At 44.0% G+C, this 23841-nt stretch overlaps 1 protein-coding gene across 4 annotated transcripts in view; it reads right to left on the reverse strand.

The window, feature by feature from the left end:
* Positions 1-4602: 4602 nt before the first annotated feature.
* Positions 4603-23841, reverse strand: part of slc20a2 (solute carrier family 20 member 2) — a 56374-nt gene continuing 37135 nt past the window's right edge. For 3 of the 4 annotated variants that reach the window (XM_042336599.1, XM_007898990.2, XM_007898988.2), the window contains 8 exons: positions 23405-23490; positions 23208-23304; positions 21637-21756; positions 21066-21269; positions 18796-19384; positions 11121-11306; positions 9836-9920; positions 4603-7325 (listed from right to left, as the gene is read on the reverse strand). In XM_042336599.1, the coding sequence (XP_042192533.1) occupies positions 7161-7325; positions 9836-9920; positions 11121-11306; positions 18796-19384; positions 21066-21269; positions 21637-21756; positions 23208-23304; positions 23405-23490 (1532 nt within the window). In that variant the 3' untranslated portion in view covers positions 4603-7160. Of the gene's footprint in view, positions 7326-8484; positions 8570-9835; positions 9921-11120; positions 11307-18795; positions 19385-21065; positions 21270-21636; positions 21757-23207; positions 23305-23404; positions 23491-23841 lie in introns of all 4 variants that reach the window. The other variant, XM_042336603.1, reaches the window with a different exon arrangement.

Raw genomic sequence — 23841 nt, forward strand, 5'->3', positions numbered from 1 at the left:
CTGCTCTCCAGTCACTGATTCACCAAGCAGGAGAAATATTTTTTCCCTATCTACTCTATCAAAAACCCCTCATAACTACAAAGACCTCCATCATGTCTCCCTTCAGCTTTCTCTGTTACAATGAAAATAATAATAATCCTTGAGATAACTTGATTTGATACAGCGCCTTATCACGTCTTCGAGACGTCTCAAAGCGCTTCACAGAATATACTGTAAAGTAAATTGACTGTATATTTTGTGTGGGCGAAACGCAGCAGCCAATTGCGCACAGCAGCGTCCCCACAAACAGTCGTGTATTGAGTGAGCAATTTATTATTAATATTTTTTGAAGGAATTATTACCCCCCCTGCAAAAGCAATCCGCCAATTGACTTACAACCGGGTCCCTACTTACTGGTAGGTAAACAAAGGGGTGTGGAGTAAGGAAACTTCGTTTCACCCTGCCCTGGGAATCAAACCTCGGTCTCTCGCTTGCGAGGCGAGTGCTCTAACCGTTAAGCTACAGGACTTCACTCCACAAAATAAGGTCAGTTCCTCTAGTCTCTGCTCACTCATCCCTGGTGAATTTCCTCTACTGCCTCTGTATGACCCTGACGTGCTTCCTAAATGTGGGTGACCAAAACTGCACCTGCCATCCACCTATTGAGGACTCAAACCCATGCTTGGTGGATGTCAAATAACCAGCTAGTAACTCGATACTTGGTTCACGGTTTCCTTGGTGCTCAGCTGCAATTTCCTATTCTTATTATTCAGTCTTTTCTCTTCCTCCACCAAGGCATTTCCGACATGATAGGTCAGGTTCAGCTAGTTACATAACACAGAGGTATTATGCAACTTGTTGACCTAATACGTATTTGATTAATGTCAGTTCAGCAGCTCTATGCGGTTCCGATGGAGCTAAAATTCTCTGAAACGTCAGTAAAACTTTTGAGGCTAGCTGGACAGAAGAGCTCTTTGGACCCATTCAGTATTCCTTGCACAGCGCATTGTGCTAGTGTCATGATTATTCCAGCAGACGTCACTGCTGCTGTGGTAACAACAGCCTTTTGAAATCCTTTTCACAAACGTGGTAACAGCTGGTAACTCCTGCGGTATGAACGATATGTTACCGATGTGCCAAAAAAAGTTTGCTCGAGCACCGTCTCCGGGGGTGGGGGGGGGTTCTGTTTCGCAATAGTGGCTCACGTGTCATTTATGACCGATGTACATTTATGTCACTATTTCAAACCATGCTTGCACTCTGAGCTCTGTGACATTGCTGCTTTCATCTTCGGTCACTTGAGTCCCCAGGCAGTGTTTCTAAAATGCTGAAGCCTGGTTGTTAATTCAAATGTGAGCGCCTGTTCCCAAACTCAAGACTCCAGGGAACACCGTCCAGCAGCTGCCGTCCTGAGCCTCAGAGTTTTTCATCATCTGCCCTCGATGTGATGGGAGTCTTGAGACACCTTGATGTTCTCGGGGTCCCTCACGTGAGGACCTGGATTAGGCAAGGGAGGGGATGAGGCGGAGGGAGCGTGGGAAGGAGTTCCAGAGGGTGGGGGCAGAGAGGCTGAAGGCTTTCAACGCGGTTATACGTTGAAATACAATGGCATTCGGGATTACAGTCGTACTTGTTCAAACTCATTCAATGAATTTAGTTCTTAAGCAATCGTCCCAAAAGTAACCGTGCGGTTCTATCCCAATAACCATCCTTGTGAAATTCAGGGGTAGGACTTGAAATAATCTGTTGTGCAATGGATTCTACAGATACAAAGATTTCAACGATAACCCTGGTTAGTAACAAATTGATGCCTGTCAAGAGATTTTAATTTGCACTTTTAAGTACACCTTACCTTTATACAGGACAGGGTGTCCCGTGAAGGGCTTCTCATCGCACTCAGGGCAGATGTATAATGAATAGCTGACAAAGAAACTGAGGCCCAGTATGGCAGCTGCTGGAAAACGTTATCTGAAGTTTTTTTTTTAAGTTTGTAGGACATGACTGTGTACGCAAATGGGTTGCTGTGTTTGCCCACAAGTACAAGTAAGTGCACTTCCCAGTATAATCCTGCAAAGCGCTTGAGACAACGTGATGATGTGATAAGGTGCAGTTACTGTGTATCCAATGCAAAAATATTATTATTAATAACAATAAGTCAAGATTACTGTCAATAACGAAAAGTCAAACATTTATTTGACCTCACCCTTTCTCATCGATGCTCATAGAGTGGAGTCCTGCAGCTCAGTGGTTAGAGCGCTCGCTTTGCAAGTGAGAGACCTGAGTTCAATTCCAGGCAGAGGGCGAAACCTTGGGCAAGTTTCCTTACTCCACACACCTAATAATAATCCCTCCAAAAAAAACAAAAGAATAATAAATTGGTCATTTTCAATCCATGACGGTTTGTGGGACGCAGCTGTGAGCAATTGGCTGCCGCGTTTCGCCCACAAATATACAGTCAATTGACTTTACAGTATATTCCGTGAAGCGCTTTGAGGCGTCTCAAAGACGTGATATTATTATTAAGGATTATTATTATTATTTTGCCCCAAATTTTACCCCACAGCGATGACCGCAAACGGTAAGTTGTCGGTTCACAAGCAGCAGCAGTAACTTTGCAGCACAAGATCACTCGTGAGATTCTGAGAATTTTTTTGCCTCCTTTCTTGCTGCCTTACGTTCTTTCGACAAAGTGAGCAATGAGTCAAACCAACAGATCTCTTTCAGCTTCCCCCTCGACAAGTCCAATCCCAACTATGGAGTACGTGCGTTTCCTATTCTCATCTCCGACACGCAGTACCTTCCTGGAGATGTAGCAAAGGATCTTGCTCCAGCCCATTTGTGAAGTCCAGGATCAAGCAGCGAGGGGAATTTGTGGAAAAACAGGGAAAGGGTTGAAGGGAGGTGGAAGGCATTAGCTGGAGTCCAGGTTTGCGTACACACGTTTATATAGCCAAGGCTTGGAATCCATTTTGACGGCGTGCAGAGAGGCAAAGCAGCTGCCGTTTAAACCCCACACCTCCGACTAGAGCACCCAAAATTTGGGGCAAAATAATAAAAATAATCCTTAATAATAATAAAATCTCAGTGCTGGGATGTGCATCTGAGCTGTGGGCAGGAAGATGGTGACAGTGCTCTCGCATGTATTCGTGCTGAGCCGCGTTGGTCACCGGGAAACTCACGGGGAATTTGTGATACCTGCCATTCACGCAGCGAGGGTTCAAACCTGCACACGTCGATTTCAAATGACCAACTTGTGACTATTCTCATGGGGCGGGGTGGGAGGAGGCGGAGATAAATATAAATGCAAGCTAATATTGTTGGATCACCCAAGAGGTTATGCTTTGACATTAGATCCTGAGATTATAGATAGAATTACATCGATTACATAGACTGAAGCACCTCTCCCTCCTGTAATGCATTGAGTTTCCTCTTAAATCCACTGACGCTCTCTGCTTCAACAGATTTTGGCAGCAGTTTCCGCATTCTCACACCCCTCTCCGTGTGAAGAGGTCCCTCCTATTTTAGACTCTATTTTAGATTTGCTAATGCTTGTCCAAATCTGAGATGGCCTCAACGATTTGTTGTCGGGCTCCCTTGAATGCTCAGTTAGGAAGTGCAGTGGTGATGCAGACCTGGCAAGTTTCTGAGGTTCAATTCTGGTCAGTGTCGAGTTGGGGCTGTGTTAAGAATGCAACAGTCGTGCTTAACGGTGCCGCGATTTGACGCTGAGCCGGGGAGAAAGGGGTGGTAAGTGGTCAAAGGGGAGAGTCTTCAGGTACAATCTGAAGATGGGCAAAGAGGGGGCAAGGTGGAGGGGTTCAGGCAGGGAGTGCTCGAGAGTCGGGACACAGTGGCTGACAGCACAGCCACCGACAGTGGAGTAGTAAAGCCTGAGCTGGCTGAGCGAAGGTAAAAGGTAAAGCAGGAAGGTGGGAGCAGATTGGAAAGGATGTTCCACGAAATTAAGTGATTTGTAGATGAGAATCTTGAAAACGATGGTTTCTGCAACAGGGAGCCAGGCAAGGTTCGGGGCGATAGAGGGGTGTAGTTTGGTAGGGGTGAGGATACAGGCAGAGTTTGTGAATGATGGAGCTGGAGAGACAGACGAGGAGGGCATTCAAGAAAGTGAGCCAGGAATGACTGAACGAGCATTTCAACAGCGTTGGGTATGAGGCAGGTGATGGAAGAAAGCGGTCCTGGTCAGGGACCAGATGTGGGTCAACTGGGGAGTGAACCACCCAGGTTTGGTTGGAAGCTCAAGTATTATTATTACTTTTATGTTCCACACAAACTGGTTTGAGATCCTTACAACATTGTTAAGAGTTTCAGTACTTCCTCAGATGATTGTGAGTAAAACCTCCATGATGTAGGCTTAGTCTAGGCTGACCGAGTCAAATTCAGCGTTGGAGGAACACTAATTCTCAGAGAGGTCATAGTCCTACATCACTAATGGAAAACATTCTCACACTGACTGGTCAGCAATCCTCCAGATTAATTGTTCAGTCAACTCATGGTCATCTGTGGTCTATTGCTGTTTGTTTCGGAACTGTTGCAAGTTTGCAGACCAGGTTTACTGTATGTGGTTGTAATTGCGTTAGAATAAAGAACCACTCAGAACAAACATTTAGTAAGACAAATTTTAATAAGATTCATTAACAGATTTTTAAAAAAAATTCCCTACATTTTAGTATAAATGAATGACAACTTCAACTGTAAGGGGTAGTACCAGAAAATAAACTTGTCAGTTGTTGCTATATGATACAAGCAGTATTACTACAGTAAAGGGAGAGGGTAACTGAAGTTAATCTGGTCTATAAAAGGAGGACTGGCAGCTCGAGGAACAGAATATTTTCTCCTCCGCTATGGGATTTTAATTCAAAATAATAGAACAGTGTAACAAACTATTAAGAGAGAAACAACACATTACTGTAATACAGAGAACAAAGAGGGTCCTTCTCCACTTGCCTACAGTTGGGGTCTGTAGAATTTCTAGACACATCCAAAGGCTTTGTTTAAATACCAGTTGCAGACTGATCTGCATTTAAAATAAATGCCAAAGCTTCAGAAAGGAGCCTCATAAAAAGCAGCATTAAAGAGTCTTGCACATCCCGCAATCGTGGAAAAAAAGACACTGGGCAGCACGGAAGTTTAAAAACAGAATCACTTTTTGAACAGTTATATCTCCAAGAAAAGTTCTCTCTCTTTTTTTTCACAAATCTTGAATCTGCTCAAATATTCATTATAAATAAATGTATCATCCCTACATTCACATGAGCCAATAACCTATTCATCGTGAGCCAGAACTGCAAATGCCCTTTAAACGAACTGGAGGTATAACAGGTACTAGATGTTTGATTCAAAATAAAGCGTCAACAAGACACAGTATGGAGATTCAGAGAAATAGGAATTATCCTGTTGGCGGTCACGTGGATCACCAATGATCAAAGTTATGAATGGTAAGTGCCAAGGAGTGGGATACAAATAGTTTGGACACGTGCTGGGGTTTACCGCACAAACAGTAAACAATTTAACAGTAACTAGAACATAGAACTAGAACTAGATGGATGCATGGCTTTGAAAGAGTTTTGGTAACACCATTTCCCCCTCACTTAAATATTGTGATCCAATCTCAATTGCAATACCATCCCCAGGGCCTTGGGACGTCCTCCCGACACTATACAAATTTAATTTTGTAATCTATCTCTTCAATATCCAAAGAATAATCATCATAGGAATGAAGTGGAGTCCTGTAGCTCAGTGGTTAGAGCACTCGCTTTGCAAGTGAGACACTTCCATTCAATTCCAGGCAGAGGGCGAAACCTTGGGCAAGTTTCCTTACTCCACACAACTAATAATAATCCCTCCAAATAAAAAAAAAAACAATAATAAATTGGTCATTTTCAATCCATGACTGTTTGTGGGACGCTGCTGTGCGCAATTGGCTGCCGCGTTCGCCCACAAATATACAGTCAATTCACTTTACAGTATATTCTGTGAAGCGCTTTGGGACGTCTAGAAGACGTGAAAAGCGCTATATCAAAGGCAAGGATTATTATTATTATTATTATTAAGTGATTGGCAGCCAAGGGAGGATTTGGTATTATACAGAGACTACACATCAGTTACTAAGAGCATGCATGCTCAACACTACGGAACGACAAGGCAATGATTGGGACAGACATCTAGACTATTTTAACAAGATATTCACTTGGTTGGTGGCGCTGTACACTGCCATTTTAAGATTATTTTTGGGGGTGTGGGGAGGAGTAGGAGGGAGAATGAGAATGGAAAATCCAGCGTACTGTTGCTAAGAAATCTCTTCTCAGTGAAATCAAAGGAACCATCACATCTCACTGGCACAATACTAGAGAAGGAACCCTGATTATAAAACACACGTGTTGATAAACAAGTGCCAATACTGTCAATTTGTCTTTCTGAATCTTTGGTACAATCAATTTTGTTTTCTATCCGAAATGTGTCAGTGAAATGTAGCCCAATTTTTAAAAAAAATACACAATAACCAAGATTTGTTTAGAAAGTATTTACAATAGAAATTACAATATAATACAACTGTCAAGCTTATATTATATGAACAAATCAAGTTGTCCGTGAAGCCCATCCTATGAAAGTCTCCTCATTCTGGCGACTGTTATTTTAACCCCTCTGGGATCCCACCTCATGAATAAACTAGTGGTTGGGCATTCGTACATCAGAGGCTAGAAGTCTCTACTAAAATCACACTATATATATATTTTTTTAAAAAGATCCATACAAAATTTGCCACTGGGTAATAATACAATATATACAGCATCTTAGGTACTAGGAGGCAAATTTTCTAGGCAATACCACCCACCCCACAAATATTATTAGATTTTGGCAGCATTTACTTTGACATGAATGCACCATACAAGATTTTACCATTATATATACCACCAAGTCATCAAAAATAAGCACACTTAGTGTTATTTACAGAACAGAATAAAATGTGGAAGATGTAATCTGAATTAATTTCTAATCTAACCACTTCATTCAGCTTGAAATGGGAAGTGTGTGTGTGTGTGTGTGTGTGTGTGTGTGAGAGGGGGTGAAAGAAAAACAGCTGAGCTGGGAGAAGAGAACAGAGGAAAGGTCTCAATCTACTACTTAAGATTTTTTTTAAAATCACATTTAAAAAAAAAAATTCAAACATATGGCAGTATACCATAGACAAAAATTGCCATAATAGCAGCAGTGAAGAGGCCAGCCACGGGAACGGTCACAAACCAAGCCAAAAAGATATTACGGAATAAGTGCCAATCCACCGCTTTACGTGACCGAATCCAGCCAACTGAAACCACAGATCCGACCTGTAAAGGTAATTTGACGACAGGGAAAAAAATATTAATGAGCAATATTCAATTGGAGGCAAGACCAGAGTAGACTGATTCAAAATTTAAAATCAGCACAACTTGTACAATCAGCCACCAAAACCATGCAGATAGTAGATACATTTCACCCACAAAATATACAGCCAATTCACTTCACAGTATATTTTGTGAAGCGCTTTGAGACGTCTCGAAGACGTGATAAGGCGCCATATCAAGTGCAAGGATTATTATTCTTTTCATGTACTGTACCCAGTACCTCAATCCTACATTCCAGATACACTGCACTGAAATGTGAATTTCTTTCAATTAACAGCAATCATCGAGAGTTGGAAAAGCCAAGACCAGTGGCACAAGATTAACACAAATAGGCAATATCCAATACAAGTTGAATAATGCACAATATGTAGCATGGCAAGGCAGTATAAAATTTGAATTTGTATCATATCTCGGGTTTGGAGAACGACCATCAGTCCACTCTTTTCACAAAGTAAGATTAATTTGTCAACTAATAATTGAACCATACATTAGATTGGAAAGCAAAGATTAATCATAGCTCAAAAGAGCAAGCAAGTTAGAATGATTTGCTTTAAGCAGAGTATTGACTTGACTGGTGCAGTATGCCTTCAAACTATCATATGCAATACTAGAAGAGTTTTCTGGAAATGGGGTTTTAGTTACCACAACATTAAAGTGGACTAAAAAAGATATACAACTTTTGGCACAAGTGTCTAGATTTCAGGGAGTTCCAACGAGTTGTAACCAGATCTTGGATTGGATCAAGTTCATTCACTGAACAAATAAGTAATTAAAACCTCCTCAGTTTGGTATAGACCTAAATTCCCATTCTTGTCCTCCTCTCCGCCCCACCCACATTAATAGTGCAGCGAGTTGACACTTCAATACATCGTGCAAATGTGTATACCTTTCAATTAGCAACTATTATCCATAAAATCTGGTCTCACTCCAAATAAACTCTAGTAATGAAAAACCGAGCAAACAAAATAATACTCTGGAGGACAGTGCAAACCCTTCACCAGAAGGCAGACAGCAACAGCCAAGTCTTATTCTAATTCAATTGCCTGAGTTGCTAAATTTGGTAGTAGTTCAGTCTCTTTATTAACATGGCATTCTCTAATACCTTGCAATGAGTAGAACTTATTGGAATGCCCACATTTGAGGCAACAAGTACAGTAAGCGCACACATTACTTCAATGCAAAATCCACTGTAAAGAAAGAGAATAAGTTTGTAGTATTAAGTATGTGAAGAAAACCCGAACCCGTGCATGCAATGTGAACATTGGGTGAGTGATGAGAGGTTTTGCTGACCCTGTGCCCAAGGAGTCTACTACAAACCAATCCACAGTGGCATGAACAGCTTAAGTTGGGAGGGGTGGGTTTTAAAATCTAAAACAGCACAGCCTTTACTGAATACACCTTTTCTAAAGCTACTGAAGATACTCAAGTCAACTTCCCTTCCTCTATCACACAGCGTCCTCCACAGTCCGTGTGAAGCTCTCTGACGTTTCGTGAAGGACATTATATAAACGTCATGTTGCTGAATGGTCAAATACATTGTGGGGAGTTTGGTTTGGTTTGGTGTGTGTGTGCGTGAGAATTATAATTTTATTTGCTGTAACATTTCTATTAAAGCAAAGCAAGCTGCTGTTGCAAAAACGGGACCACTCATATTTAGTGTCTTTCACATTTTCAAGGCTGAGGTGGATGGATATTGTCCCGTCAGGGTATCAATGGATAAAGGGGAAAGGCGGGTAATTGGAGTTGAGGTACAGATCGGCCATGATCTTATAGAATGGCGGAACAGGCTCGAGGGGCTGAATGGCCTACTCCTGTTTCTACGTTTGCAAATTTTCGATCAAGGTGACCTTCAACAATTGGGCTCAGACCAATCCAGATACTGCCCAAGCCAGTTTAATCTTTTTAAACTATGTTAAGAAAATCCCATGATCTCTTTAAGTACCGGGCATTTCATGTGCCTGACTACATAGTCTTATTCTGCTTGTATGGGTAGAACGTAAAGAATGTACCCACTCCAAACTAGACTGAAAAGGAAGAGGCGTGGTCCTGATTTCGTATAACCATAAAAGAAGCATGTTTAAAAGAGAACCAACAATAATTATTATTATTATTAACAGTCCCGGTTGGTTTTGTATGAAAAGGCGATCCTCTAACGTGGATCCACAGCCTCTGAGAAATCACCACAGCAATCGATCGGACAAAAACAAACCATTTTACTTGCTTCAGTTTAGTTATGGTTCAGAGAGCAGCAATCTATGAAAATGACTTGAGTATCTTTAAGCAGCAAGAAAGGAAACCCGCTGTCTGTCTGCAGCCCCCATCTAGAACTGGCAGCACTTTCTGCTGTTCAGCTTACCCTACCACACCTAGGAGTCATGCCACCATGAACTGACCTGAGCCTCAGAGTAGAACAGACTGGACTGCTTGTGAGCAGTCCCATGGCATACGCATACCTTGCAGTGTGTGGTACTGATAGGAAGTCCAATATTGGAAGCAACCACAACTGTGAACGCCGAAGCCAACTCAATAGTGAATCCACTGTAGGAAGTACAAAATAACACTTCACAGTCATTCTTTGCACCAGCTAGTCCAGCGACTAACACCATGAAGCTTCAGGCAGCACTCACCACAGCTCTGGCCAACATCCAGGGCAATTTTAATTTGATATATCCAGCAGTCATTAAATAAAAAACATTTCCGTTATTACATTAGCACCCATGGAATAAAACATGACATTCACAGTTGTGATAAACAGAATAAAATAACTGTGGCTGGCATTTAAAATTCACGACAAGTTAAAATTCAGCAGCAGGTCTATATTATCTCAACGGAGGCTTCCAGCATCATGTATTAATAGATTCTAATTAAATGTACCAAGGGCCAGATCTGTACAATTTTAACATACATCGGGGATTCAGATCATTTCGGCAGTGCCCCCCTCCTTCTACCCAAATACATATCATCTGCTAATCTTTTTGTTGGAAGCTTTTCAGTGAGTGATTTGCCCCCCCCCCCCCCCCACCCCACACACACACCTACCTCCCCAGGGGATTTAGGTATCAGTACACTTGCTGACATACAAGCCTTTTGTGTTCTACTGACATCAATGGGAAATGTGATCTTACATTAAACTTCCCGTTTAACAGTCCTGGTTCAGACTTTAGAGAACATGTGTGACAGTCCTGCGATAAGACCAAAGATGCAGCAGAAATGCCAGCTCATTTATCGAATGCACCCTAGATTATGAGAAGAGAGGCTCCCTTTCCCCCCCACCCCCTCCGCCAACTCTCTGCTAGAGGTACTGCATGGTTTCCTGTGGGAAGTGAGAAGGGATAAAGAAAGGAAATAAAGAAAGGAAGGGAGAATATAAAATAAAAATCATTGCCCCAATTTCAGTTAATAAAAAAGAAAAACCCAAAGGGTAAAATTGATCAGCGTGTGGGCATTCCACCAGGTGTGAAAATAATAGTTCTGATCGTCAAAACAGGAAGTGGGGGGGGTGGGAGAAAAAAAAGCACTGGTTTGGACCCGAAGCAGAATTAAAATAAATAATTCTACATTATCCAAATTAAATTCTGAATACGCCAATCAATGTTCGTCAAATAGCTATTCGTTCCCTTCACTGACACAATTTGTCTCGACTACCTCCCTGATAGATTAGTCCATACATTCATCACTTTGTGTAAATCAGCTCCTAGATGAGTTAGCACAGCATCGACGGGTCCTAAATATACTCACCTGGAAGGTGTAATGGGGGTGAGGTCTTTGCCCAAAGTCTGGATGACCCGCCTTCCCCAGACCCAGAGACCAGCACAGATGCCCAAGCCACCGTACAGCAGCAGCCAGATAGGTGTTGAGGCATCCTGTAGCACTTCTCCTTCCCGATAGATCAGCCAGAGAGCAACAAGGGGACCGATTGCATTGCTGGAAAAGGAAAACGGGAAGGTTAAAGCCCAATTAATAGGAGAAAGACTGCAAACAGTATGCACCTCGCCACGACTTCCTCTCTAAAAAAAAATAACAGCTGCAGATGTCAGCATGTTGTGGCCGAGGAGAGCTCTAATCAGGGATGATTTTTAATGTTCAGGTTATTGAAAGTTTCTGCCAAACCAATGGTATTTAATTAAAACAGCCAGCGGCTTCACACACCACACACACACACACACACACACCATAACAAGTGTGTAATAAAGCAAACAATGTTGAAATCTAAAAAAAATCCACATTGTTCTTTATACTTCATGAACATTTTGCTTGACAAAACGGGACTGTAGCAGGTCGGGAGGGGGTGTTGCGGTGGGTGGGGGGGTGGGGGTTGCGACAGCTTCAATGATTTATGACACAAATAAAACACCAGGCTCTTCATTCCTCTACAAATCCATTTAAAGCCAGGCACAATAAGGGGATTATTACACAGTCACATGAATACCCTGCAGTAACACGTTCACAATAGCTTCTCAGTCTCCAATCAACATCAATTCAGCTGCTCTGAACAGCTCTTGTTTAAAATGACTGCAAGTACTGCTCTGAATTTTATAACCTTAGCACCTGCCTGTGTTGGATTTGACAACATAAGATACCGGTGTCTGGCATTTCATCTCCCCCTGGACTTTACTTTCTCTTCTAAACCACCCAAAAATATTAGACTCGAGAACTGCAGCGTGGTGGCGGGGGGGGGGGGGGGGGAATGACAACACGACGACAGGTATTTTCTAAAGAGCGTTCACATTTGTTTTGCAAACCCAAAAAAACAAACACGTTGCACTTTTGTCAGTCAGTGCGCTCAGCGCTCACTTTCGCCTCCAAGTCTTGTGGATTCAAGCCCCCACGTTGGGACTTTTGAATGACATGGTATAAACTGAGCCTGGGGTGTGCTGCATTATCAGAGGTGCTATCCTTCAGATGAGGTGGAAAGTTAAACCGAGGTCTTGTCTGCCGGCTCAGTGGACGATAAAGATCCACTGGGACTATTCGAAACGGAAAAGGGAATTTTTCTTGGCCAACGAATCTCCAAATTAAAATTGGTCGCTCGCTCCGTGGCTGTTTGTGGGACATTGCTGTGTGTGCGAACAGCTGCCACATTTACCTTCAAAATACACAGCCAATCCAATTTGTAGTAAATCCTGTGAAGTGAAAACCGCTCGAGGCGGTATAAAGTGGAGAGCTTTTTTGGAAATAACTTGATGGACCTCCATCTCTCCCCCCCCCAAAACACTGACCCCCCCCCCACCCCTCTGCATCTCCCCCAAAACACGACCCCCCCCACCCCTCTGCATCTCCCCCAAACACCACCCCCCCCCACCCCTCTGCATCTCCCCCAAAACACCGACCCCCCCACCCCTCTGCATCTCCCCCAAATCACCGACCCCCCACCCCTCTGCATCTCCCCCAAATCACCGACCCCCCCACCCCTCTGCATCTCCCCCAAAACACAGAACCCCCACCCCTGCCTCTACCCCACCCGCCTCTCCCCCAAAACACCGACCACCCCCTCTGCCTCTCCCCCAAAACACCGACCACCCCCTCTGCCTCTCCCCCAAAACACCGACCACCCCCTCTGCCTCTCCCCCAAAACACCGACCACCCCCTCTGCCTCTCCCCCAAAACACCGACCACCCCTCTGCCTCTCCCCCAAAACACCACCACCCCCCTCTGCCTCTCCCCCAAAACACCGCCCCCCCCCTGCCTCTCCCCCAAAACACCGACCCCCCCCTCCCTCTCCCCCAAAACACCGACCCCCCCCCCTGTCTCTCCCCCAAAACACCGACCTCCCCCCTCTGTCTCTCCCCCAAAACACCGACCCCCCCTCTGCCTCTCCCCCAAAACACCACCTCCCCCCACTGCCTCTCCCCCAAAACACCACCCCCCCCCCTGCCTCTCCCCCAAAACACCGACCACCCCCTCTGCCTCTCCCCCAAAACACCGATCTCCCCCCTCTGTCTCTCCCCCAAAACACCGACCCCCCCCTCCGCCTCTCCCCCAAAACACCGCCCCCCCCCCCGCCTCTCCCTAAAAACACCGACCTCCCCCCTAAAACATCCGCAGGAGTGCTGTGGGCCTATTGCAATCCACCCTCTATTTTCAGAAACAGACCCTTTGCGCTTTCAACCGTCAAAACACATCAGAACATAATAAACTTGTGTGGTGTGTGTCCGCCACCTTAGTACGTCCCCTTTTAATCAACTGGATTTAGGTTAAAGCAGAGAAGAAATAGATCACTCGCCAAGGAGGAAAGTCATTACTCTGTAATTCACATCTTAATAAGGAGAAAGCTGCACACTTTTAAAAAAAAAGTATTGAGGTCAGTATAATCCCTCAAGATTGAGTTACAGCTTTGAACCAACTCTCTGCAGCTTTTCAGTATTTGTTTCTGTGATTTGGGGAATGATGATTTGGTTTTGACAAACAAGATAAGTCGAACTGAAGCCTTCGTTTCAATCACATTTACAGAGCTGAGGTGCCCAGAGCCCAGTCAACAGAATGTCAGTGCCAGAAAGAGACACAGAACCACAGGAGAGGCATCGCCACCAAATGTCAGCACCCCACGTACACAGGAATACCGCCCACTGCAGAGGGCAGAGCTCGAGTATAAATAATCCCAGCTGTCCAGGTTCGTTGGGAGTCGAGCCCCGAGTGATAGGAATTTGCTTTAACGCTGGAAGGTTATGAGTATGATTATCGAGGATTGCACACAGTTCCAGGTTTATGGAAGGCCACTTCTGTGATGGATTTGGCAGCGGATGACAACCAAGATTGTCCACTTTGTTTGAATTTCCTCGAAAACAAAATAATAAAGCTGTGAACCCATCACACTGAGCAGCAGCTCGTTCTTAAGAGTCCACTCAGCCACTCGGGATCAGGTTTAGTGTATTTTAGAGCTGGAAACAAACTTACTGCATTTCGGTTCACAGCCACTTTCCTTGGCTCTGAAGATCTCAGGGAGGTCATTCTGGTTGGTCAGCAGTACTCGAGTAGAGGTGTAGATGTGCTGCCAAAAACAGTACTGGTGCCACCTCGTGTTTGTGAACGTTACTGTGTAAGACTCCAAACCAACGGCGTCACCATGGATAACCAGAGCTCAATCTGAAAACCATTTCTGGAGTAGCTTTAACAAGCAACAGGAGGTGATAAGATTGGGTTGACTTGTCAGCCTGTCGTAAATGCTACAGGAATTGGTCACTGCAAAGGTCACCCAAACCTCTGCTTTATCCCTCTTCCATATAGAAGACATCAAGACCCGGAGCCGGGGTTACATACAGTCTGTTCGATGCTTCTGACTATACTGAGCAACTGGGTCAATGCTGCTATTGACACTCAATTGTCCTGGCTTCAGGTAAGAAAAGCTCTCCGGGTGCTGAAGGCAGGTATAGAGGTAAGAAGAAGACAAGGTCATACTGTATACGGCACTGGTTTCAAATATACCCACATGATTAACAATAATTTTTGCATTTGATATAGTCTTATCAAGTCTTAGAGACGTCTCAAAGCTCCTCACAGAACATACTGTAAAGCGAATTGACCCTATATTTTGTGGGAGAAACACGGCAGCCAACATCGCACAACAGTGTCCCACAAAAAGTCGTGGATTGAGTGACCAAATTACGAAACGAGGCACACCACAGGGCAATGGTGAAGCACCACGTATTGTAGAGCGAGTGAGGAGCAAAGAGGGTGGGAAGGTCTCCACGTGGTGAGAGGCCTCGACAAAGAGGTGCAGTGACATGTTCCTGGGGTGAGTGGAGGTGTGACCTCCGCCTATTCCTCCAGGGGGACAAAAGTTATCAGGTATCATGCACACACGGCTATCAGAGAGGTTGGGAGCCAGGAAAGGCACAGAGCGCTGATGACACAATGTTGAGTCATGAAAATGCATTTTTCTATTCCCTGCAATATAATTTATTTGAAAATTATTGTTAATTTTCTGTTTTCTCATATTTCTTGCCCCGATTTATTTGACCCACTTCTGTTTTGTGCACTGCCAGCACGTTAGAATTTTTAAATAAAGATTAACAACAAATTATATTTGTACAGCGCCTTTCATGTCAGGAGCATGTCCCAAGGCGTTGTACAGTCAGGGATTCATCATTTTATTGGGTTTTCCCAATTTTCTCCAAATCGAGGACAATGAATACCCATCATTAAAACTTTTTTGTGTGCAAACCGATTGATTTGAACTACAAAATGGCCACCTTCCAGATTGTAAGGTGGCCAAAATGGTTCAAATCAATTGGTTTCTATATAAAATGCAGGACATGGTTGAGCGTGGAGGAGTGTGGGCATCAAATGTTTTGATGAATCCCAACTGAAAGCCAAACCACAACTCCTTACCACAGGACGATGCTTTTAGAGTTAGCAGGAGAATTAAGCATTTTTGTATTCCCAGAGGTCAAGAGAAACTCATTTTCAGCTTTGATCTTGGACCATAAGTCATTGCCAAACAATGGTAAATTTGACTGATGTGTCCGTACAGTAAACCTGCCTTGTGTGGTTTTACAGCAAACACTTGACCAACTGTGCAATTACTTCACCAGTGGTTAAACTGGATGTACCTAGTCTCACTCCCACATACACCCGGTGTGCTTATATCCTGAGTGTGCTCACATCCTGAATATTGCTTATTACAGTGGAAAACTGACCATCTGACAGTCAGCAGTGGAAAGTCAGAGAAGCATGTGCATGTTCTAATCCGTGTGGGTGGATAGTCAGCTGGGCTGGGGCTCCAATAAAAACAACCCAGTACAAAAGACAGAAAAAGTAAGTGAGAGAGAGAGAATGACATACACAAAAGAGAAAGAGAGAGAGGGAGGAAGACAGAAATGCAAGCGCACACGTGCGCACACAGGATAGAGAAAGAGAAAGTCTCACACACACAAAGAGGAAGTCTCTCAGAGAGAGACAGACAGACAGAGAGAGAGAGAGAGAGAGAAGACACACACACAGACTCAAAGGCTCTGCTGAATTCGCAGAAGAGAAACATTTAGAAAGGGTGGATAAGTGGTGTGTTTGTATGGTATAGGAGCACACACGCATCCAGTTCTCTGCCAAAAAAACAAGCGTCTCACGTTACTTAGGAAGTGCCCAATAAATGAGGCATTGAGTTCTGTCAGGAAATGCCCAAGTGAATTATTCTTAAATCGGCCTAGATCTCTGGTCTGAAATCTTTGTATTAATATTGCTCAGATGGGCTAAAAAAATTAGTGTACACGGAATGGTGTATCAACTTTCCTCTTCACAATTCTTTTATATTTGATGATAGGGCCTTAGAACATTGAAACATCTCTTAGGCAACTTCTGCCATTTTGTACACAACATTGTCCTACAAAACCATTGAAGATTCCCTTGCACTTATCTTTCTATTTGGATGTCCTCATACCATGCACCACACCCACGACAACAACAAAATAACATTTGTATAGCGACTTTCACGTCAGAAGGACTTCCCAAGGTGCTGGACAATCAGTGTTTCGGAAGTAGGCATGCTCCCACCGGAGCTAGTCCACAGGGTCTCTTCTCTCTCTCTCGTCATCCACTGGTCAAATGTTTGCTATAAATCTCATGATAGTGTGGCTGAGATTACCAAATCATCACTCTTGACAACTGGCACAAACTAAAAGTGGACAGAGCAGTTCATCAGCTGCTCAGAGACAGCCACTGAGAAGAAAATGTTTGCAACAGTTTCTGCCAGGAGGACAGTCTGCATTACTTTACGCCAGGGAAATGAGAGGGAGGAAAGAGAGAAAGTTGCATTACTATGTGTCAGCCTGGCTCATTTGATAGCACTCTTTCCTCTGAGTCAGAAAGTGGTGGGCTCAAGTCCCTTATCTGGGACACAAATACTCCTGAGATATCTAAAACATTCCATATCCAGGGGCTAGATCCCTGAATTTTGTGAGAAATCACAACCTTTTCCTTCAAAAGTAACTTGGCGCAGCCAAAGGATTCCTCTCAGACACAATGGCATCTGAGGATTTGCAATAACAACACAAAAAACTGTTTGAATCATAGGGTTTTTTTGGTCAGCCGGGTGTCTGACACATGGGGAAACCCATCACCATTGCTGAAGAGTATCCAAACCAAACTGAGAATTCCAATCATCCCACTTACACATGGAAATCCCAGGGATAAATTGTTAAGAGTGGAATGCGCACTCTCTCTCTGGGGGGGGGGGACGCAAAGTGTTAGGCGCAGGTTGATAAGAGCCGACCTTGGGGGAACCCCAGATTGTGAGTTTGAGTAACTGCCGGAGTTTAACCAGGTAAAACCGCAGCTTGCCATTGATATTGCTGTCCTGCGAACTCTCCCGGAGCTTGTCTGGCTAGAACCACCCTACCGATTAAGGGCTTGGCTTGCCGGGTTAGCAGGATCTGAGTGCGATGATTCCCTCCCCCCAGGAAGTGATCACACACAATATCTGCGCTCTAGTTTCTGTGGATAGTTACCAAAAGCAATTCAGAAATTAAGCTTTGCACTCCTACATGCAATTGTTTCACACACACAGACACACACACACTCAAATGGGTCAAGTGAACACCCTATTACAACATGCGTTCTGATTTCCATGCCAAAATATCTATCCTCCTCAATAAGGTAATACAGAGAGTGAAAGGCCCATCATAAAAATATACCGTGAGCACCTATTTACGATGCGATTGGTAGCTATAGTCGGACAATGTTGACACTTAATGAAGTAAAATTAATAAAGCCTAGCTGCTAAGAGGAAAGAGAGTTCATCACAAATAAAAATTTATCTCAGGTAATTTGAAAAGAGAAGTTTCTCATGGTGTTCAGGCCAACAATCCCCCAGACTAAATTAGTCAATCACTTCACGGCTGTTTGTGGCTGAGGGCAAATCGGCTCCTGTATTCACGTAGAAAATACTACACTTTACCGTCGATAATCCTGGAAGGAGCTTGGAGTCATTGCAATGACACGGTAAGTCGTTGTATCAAATGCATGGCTTATTATTGCTCCTTATTCACCTGCACAATTTTTTAAAAATTGTAGCAGTGATTTTTTAAAAAAAAAATCACAACACTCGCAGATGCTAATGTTGTAATCCTTTGCACAATCAAGGTTTAAAGTACACGCAGATCACAATGGCTTTGTTGTTCTGATTGATCCAGGGGATTTCCTGTCTAACGACGAGCAGGCATTTTATTACTGCTGCTTACGTTGGAATAACAGTTAATTGAGTCCCATTTTATGGTCCCTTTAAATGGGTATTTAATTTACAAGGTTCTTTGACGCCATCGGCTCCCCCCAGTCCCCACCCCACGGGCAGATAGGCACCACCCACCACACACAGACACACGCGGACGCACCCATACACAGCGACACAGAGACACAACCTTCCCTCTCCCCCTCCCCCCAGGGCACCACCAGCCACATTGCCACCAGCTCACAGAGCTCTTACCTCACGTCGTTACCACCGTGAGCGAATGATCCGAAGCAAGCAGTGAGGATCTGGAGGAAGTGAAACAACAGGTGGACCTGCGGCTTTTCCTTCTCCTCTTTATCTTCCTCCGGAGGCTCCTCAGCTGGCGGTAGGGGGTCGCTCAGCTCGCTCACCACCTTCAGCTCCACTCCGCCTTCCTCCGCCTCGATCTCAGCCTCCGCCACGGCATTGCAGTAGCTGGAGTAGCTGTCGTAGCGCAGACGTTTCTTGGAGTAGGTCACAGCGTCTCCCACCAGCTTCTCGTTATCCTCCACCCCGACAAAGTCCGAGGATTTGAAGGAGGACTGGACAGGCATGCCGCAGATGGCTGCCGTGTAGCACGTGTAGCTGTTGTTTCGGCGGAGGAGACGGTAAGAGTTGTCAGGCAGCATACGGTCGTCGGTGAGCCGGTCCAGGTGGATCTTGTGCAACAGATCTTTGTAGAGGCCGGAGTCCTTGTGGACCGTGTGGTACACGTGGCCGTCGCTCCTCGTGTGACCTTCAAAACTAAACGTACCGTTGGACACCGGCGACTTCAGGCAGCCGTTGGTGAGGGATGCAGCTCTTACTGCAAAAACAAAGATGCGGGGTAAACAAGGACGTTAAAAAGATGACGACAAATTGGTCACTTCAATCCCACGACTGTTTGTGGGGACGCTGCTTTGCGCAATTAGCTGCAATATTCAGTCGATTGACTTTACAGTAAATTCCGTGAAGCGTTTTGAGACGTCTCGAAGACGTGAAGAGGCGCTATATCAAACGCGAGGATTGTTATTGTACTATATTGTATGTAAGGAGATGGAAATTTGATTACAAGACATTTAGGTTTCATCCCAGATCGCAGCATGACAGTCGGGGAAGGTGAAGAGGAAGACCAAGTCAGACAAACCCTGCCCCTAATGTGTGGACTTTAAGGGTGAAAAGATTGGGCTTGACTGTGATTGACGGAGGGGAGTGGGGAAGGGAGATAAAAAGCCCCAAATGACTACTCTCCAATCTCACCACAGATTCACATTATCCAAAGCTTCATTTTGTGTGTTCAATAAACATTTAGGTTATTGGAAAGAATTATACTTTGCTTTGAAGAAAAGGCGAGTTCCATTATATAATGTTAAGGTTCCACCTTTCACAGCACTTCTCTACATGGAGTTCTACAAAAGCTCTCCAGCGTGTTGGCCTATTTCAATGAATTGAATTGGGCAAAAGTTGGGATTTACAAAAAATAACCTGTAACAAGTATCTGGAAAGAGATCTCCTCGGGCTGTGAACCAGCTACTTTTGTGTCCTACTTTGGAAGCTCCGCTCGGAGCAAATTTCTCATGTGGGGGAGAAGGGGGCAGGGGGAGAGCTCACATCCCTTTGGCTACATGCTGGATCCCAGTGGCCCCAAATCCACCTAGTTTTAGCCTGCAAGATAATTTTGTCTTCACATTTAATTGGGGAAAAATCCTAAATTGAAACTCGATTTGAAATCTTAACTACAGAAAAAAAACTTCCTAATTCTGCCCTGTCTTAAAGACTTAGACTGAGTGTGCAGGTCCCAAATCTTATCCTGCTCATGGAACGCAAACAAAGTACTGAATTAGACTGCGTGCAACTGGCTGCCATGTTTCGCCCACAGAATACAGTCAATCCACTTTATAGTGTATTCTGTGAAGCGCTTTGAGACATTTCAACAATGTAATAGGGCGTTATATCAAACGCAAAGATTAATATTAATATAGGCTATTCGGCCCATCTGATCCTTGCTGCTGGCCAGATGCCAATTCTGAGCAGTCTGCATCCTTCCAGAAGCCAAGCACACCACATGCACGGCAAGGTGAGAAATGTTCTTCCCATTTCCAAGAAGTGCTGTGACATATTGCAAGGGAGCTATACACGACCCGAGAGCAAATAAAGATCATTTACATCCCTGACATTTCTTAGCCACTCACTCAAACAGAATGTGCGTTATGTCCGAGAAAACCTGGGAGAATTTCCTGCAGTGAAGGACATCTAGGTCACCATTCGGTTATTAGAAATCGGTATTTATCAAGCCAGGTTTAACTAAAAGCTTTCCCTTTCCAGCCCTCCCCGGGATGGAATCGAGACAATATTCATAGGGCAGTCCCACCTGGAAACCTTCCCCATTTACTTCCTTTATCAACCTCTTGCTGATGGTGACAGTTTTATGTTGGACGAATTGAGGAGCGTCGCAGCATATCCACTTTCCATAAGAAACCACTCGGACACTAGGTTTATTGACTGACCGTATGGGATTCCAGTTGACCCATTGACGAGGCTCTCGGATGCTCCGGCGGGTGCCTCAGGAGCCCCGCTGGTGAGAGGCACCACGCACTCGTCAGCTGTTTTTGCACCCGGCAGCTCTTTAAACACGGGCGTTTCCTCATCTTGGCTCTTATCCAGGCTTTCGTCTGATATCCTGGACAGTGCACCTTGCTTCTTTAATTTACCTGAAAGATAAACGTTTGCATTACATCGACAAGCTTCTATTTACCTAGCAGTAAGTAGGAACCCGGGTGCTCGTCGATTGGCAGATCACTTTCCAGGGGGTAAATATCCTCCCCCACAAAAAATAAGTTAATTTAATTTGGTCACTCAATCAATAGCCGAATGTGGGACACTGAGGCGCGCAATTGGCTCCTACGTTTAGCCCACAAAATACACCGTCAATCCACTTTGCAACACATTCTGTGAAGCGCTTTGAGGCGTCTCAATGAAGTGAAAAAGCACTGTATCAAATGCAATTATTTTTATTATTATTAAGGATTTTGTATTTAATGTTTCATGCAACAGCTTGAATGAATGGCAGAAACTTACTTTCTATCCTTTTCCTCATCCAGGGACATACAAGCAGCCAGACGATGACTGCACACAGAAGAGCTGCACCGATGGTGACCAGTGCTATTACCCAGGCAGGAACAATGTCCAGTCCAAGCACTAGAAGCAAAGATGCAACACAATTCATTACTTTAATGTCCAGTGTATAACCTTCCCTGAAGCTGGCAACCTAGTGGCAAACCTTTAAATAAGCAGTGTAGCATTTCAACTGAAAACACGTTTGTTTTTTTGTAAAACGGAAGCATATTTCCAGGGGCAGTGAGGGGGTGGCAAGAAAATCATTGAAATTTACAGCGGAGGAGGAGGCCACTTGGCCATCAGTCTGCACTGGCTCTCAGAGCAAGATGTTCATTCAATCCCACTGTCCCACCCTATCGATGTACCGCTTCACACCTCTATTCTTCATATACCTTTCTACTTCCCAGTTAAAAAACCCCAATGGGCTTGGTCTGTACCACCTTACTTGGTAGGGCATTTGAAAAAAATCTAAGCTCTCCCAATATCTTTAGCAGATAACCATTATTATTTGAGACTCAGCCATTGTTGTATCATGGGATGGCCTCCTGACTTGAAAGCCGCTGTACAAATGTAAGTTGTTGTTGTTGCTTTGCTGTTCACTGTAATCAGCAAAATGACTGAAATTCAGATCTTCTAAAATTAGCCACAAAGGATTTGATTTTCATAAACAAATTTCAGGGGTGCAGGAACCCAGCCAGTTACTACCTCTATCCTTTCTTGGGGACCATAGGTAAGGTTTACAATAACAGACATGGCATGTGACTGGAGTTGTCCAATTTATAGTCCCTATCACCAGAAAAGAGACTGCCCCAGCCGTCTGGACAAGATGGACGGACTGAAGCACGTTCCAGAAATAAAACCCACATCCCCATTCAATTCCTCTCTGGTGCTTAGTTTAAAGCAAGCATATTTATGAAAATGCAGGCAGCTTTCTGGGATTCACAAAGCTGCAAAACTTCAGAGTTTAGAACTTAATGTACCAGTTTTTTTTTTTCTGTGTGTGTCCCCCACCCACCATTTAAAATTTCTCAAAATGCACACCGCACAATTAGTCTGATTGCATTATAGTTGTGTGTTCATGATCAGAGTTCTGGCTACTGACTTAGACGTAGCTCCTAAGGAAGGGACTTCCTGCACCTGCACAGTACACTCAGGGGGTGACAGCAGCGACCTGGAAGTCAAACGTTTTTTTTCATGCTTCCCTTTCACATGATCTCTGAGCTATTGGACCCAGAGGACTGCGTTAACATAAAATATACAATGTTTTATTACTCATTACTTTTGAGGGACAATATATTTCAGAAACAATTCCCTAATTGCAGGCATTGCTGATTTACAATGCAGATCACCGTCAGAGCAAAAACAAAATCAAAGATTTTCTTCAACTTGGAAGGCACTGCTTCGTACAACAACTCGACATTAATGGATACGGTTCACCAGGAAGCCTTGTTCAATTTAATGTTTCCAACTTTGGCCACAGAGATTAGAGCAGATAGTAGGCAGAAGTTGACTCAGATGTTTCCTTGACTTACTTGGAGTTCCCGTGTACATGATAGAGAAGGTATTAATTCCTACAGTAGCAGCATAAAACAATGGAAGTGCTCTCAAGCCATTTGGCACTGGGTTTTCCTACGGAAATAAAGTTGGAAGAGTTAGCCCCGACAGGAAGGAGAGACTGGAGCAACAATCGTACAATTCGCAGGACTTATAAAAAGTTGAAAATATATACCTTATTCAGGATGAAATATCTTATTAGGATGAAAAGCAAGCCAGACATCAAACCAGAGAGTAGAGGGGAAATGAACCATGAGGCAACTGTAAAAAGTACAAAATACCATAAAACTCAGTAACAAGATAGTCAGACCACACGTTTTATTGTGCATTCCCCAATTTAACAGAAACAAAAGACATTGCAATTTTCAAACATTTCTGTGTATTGAACGACTGTCAAGGTTATTTCTCCATTTATTCAGCGATCGGGTCCCTTGAGTTAGACAAAGACTCACATACTGGCAGCTAATTTCAGTTTTGTAAAAGCAGTCAGTGCTAACAATATAGCTAACCTCAGCATGGAACAAAGGTCTGGTTCTCGCTATCTCTAGAGCTGCTCATATAACAGCTGTGCTTTGATTCTGCTTCAATATAGAAACAGGAGTAGCTATTCAG

The sequence above is a fragment of the Callorhinchus milii genome, unplaced genomic scaffold (assembly GCF_018977255.1).
Source record: "Callorhinchus milii isolate IMCB2004 unplaced genomic scaffold, IMCB_Cmil_1.0 Scaffold1, whole genome shotgun sequence".
Classification (NCBI taxonomy): Eukaryota; Metazoa; Chordata; class Chondrichthyes; order Chimaeriformes; family Callorhinchidae; genus Callorhinchus; species Callorhinchus milii.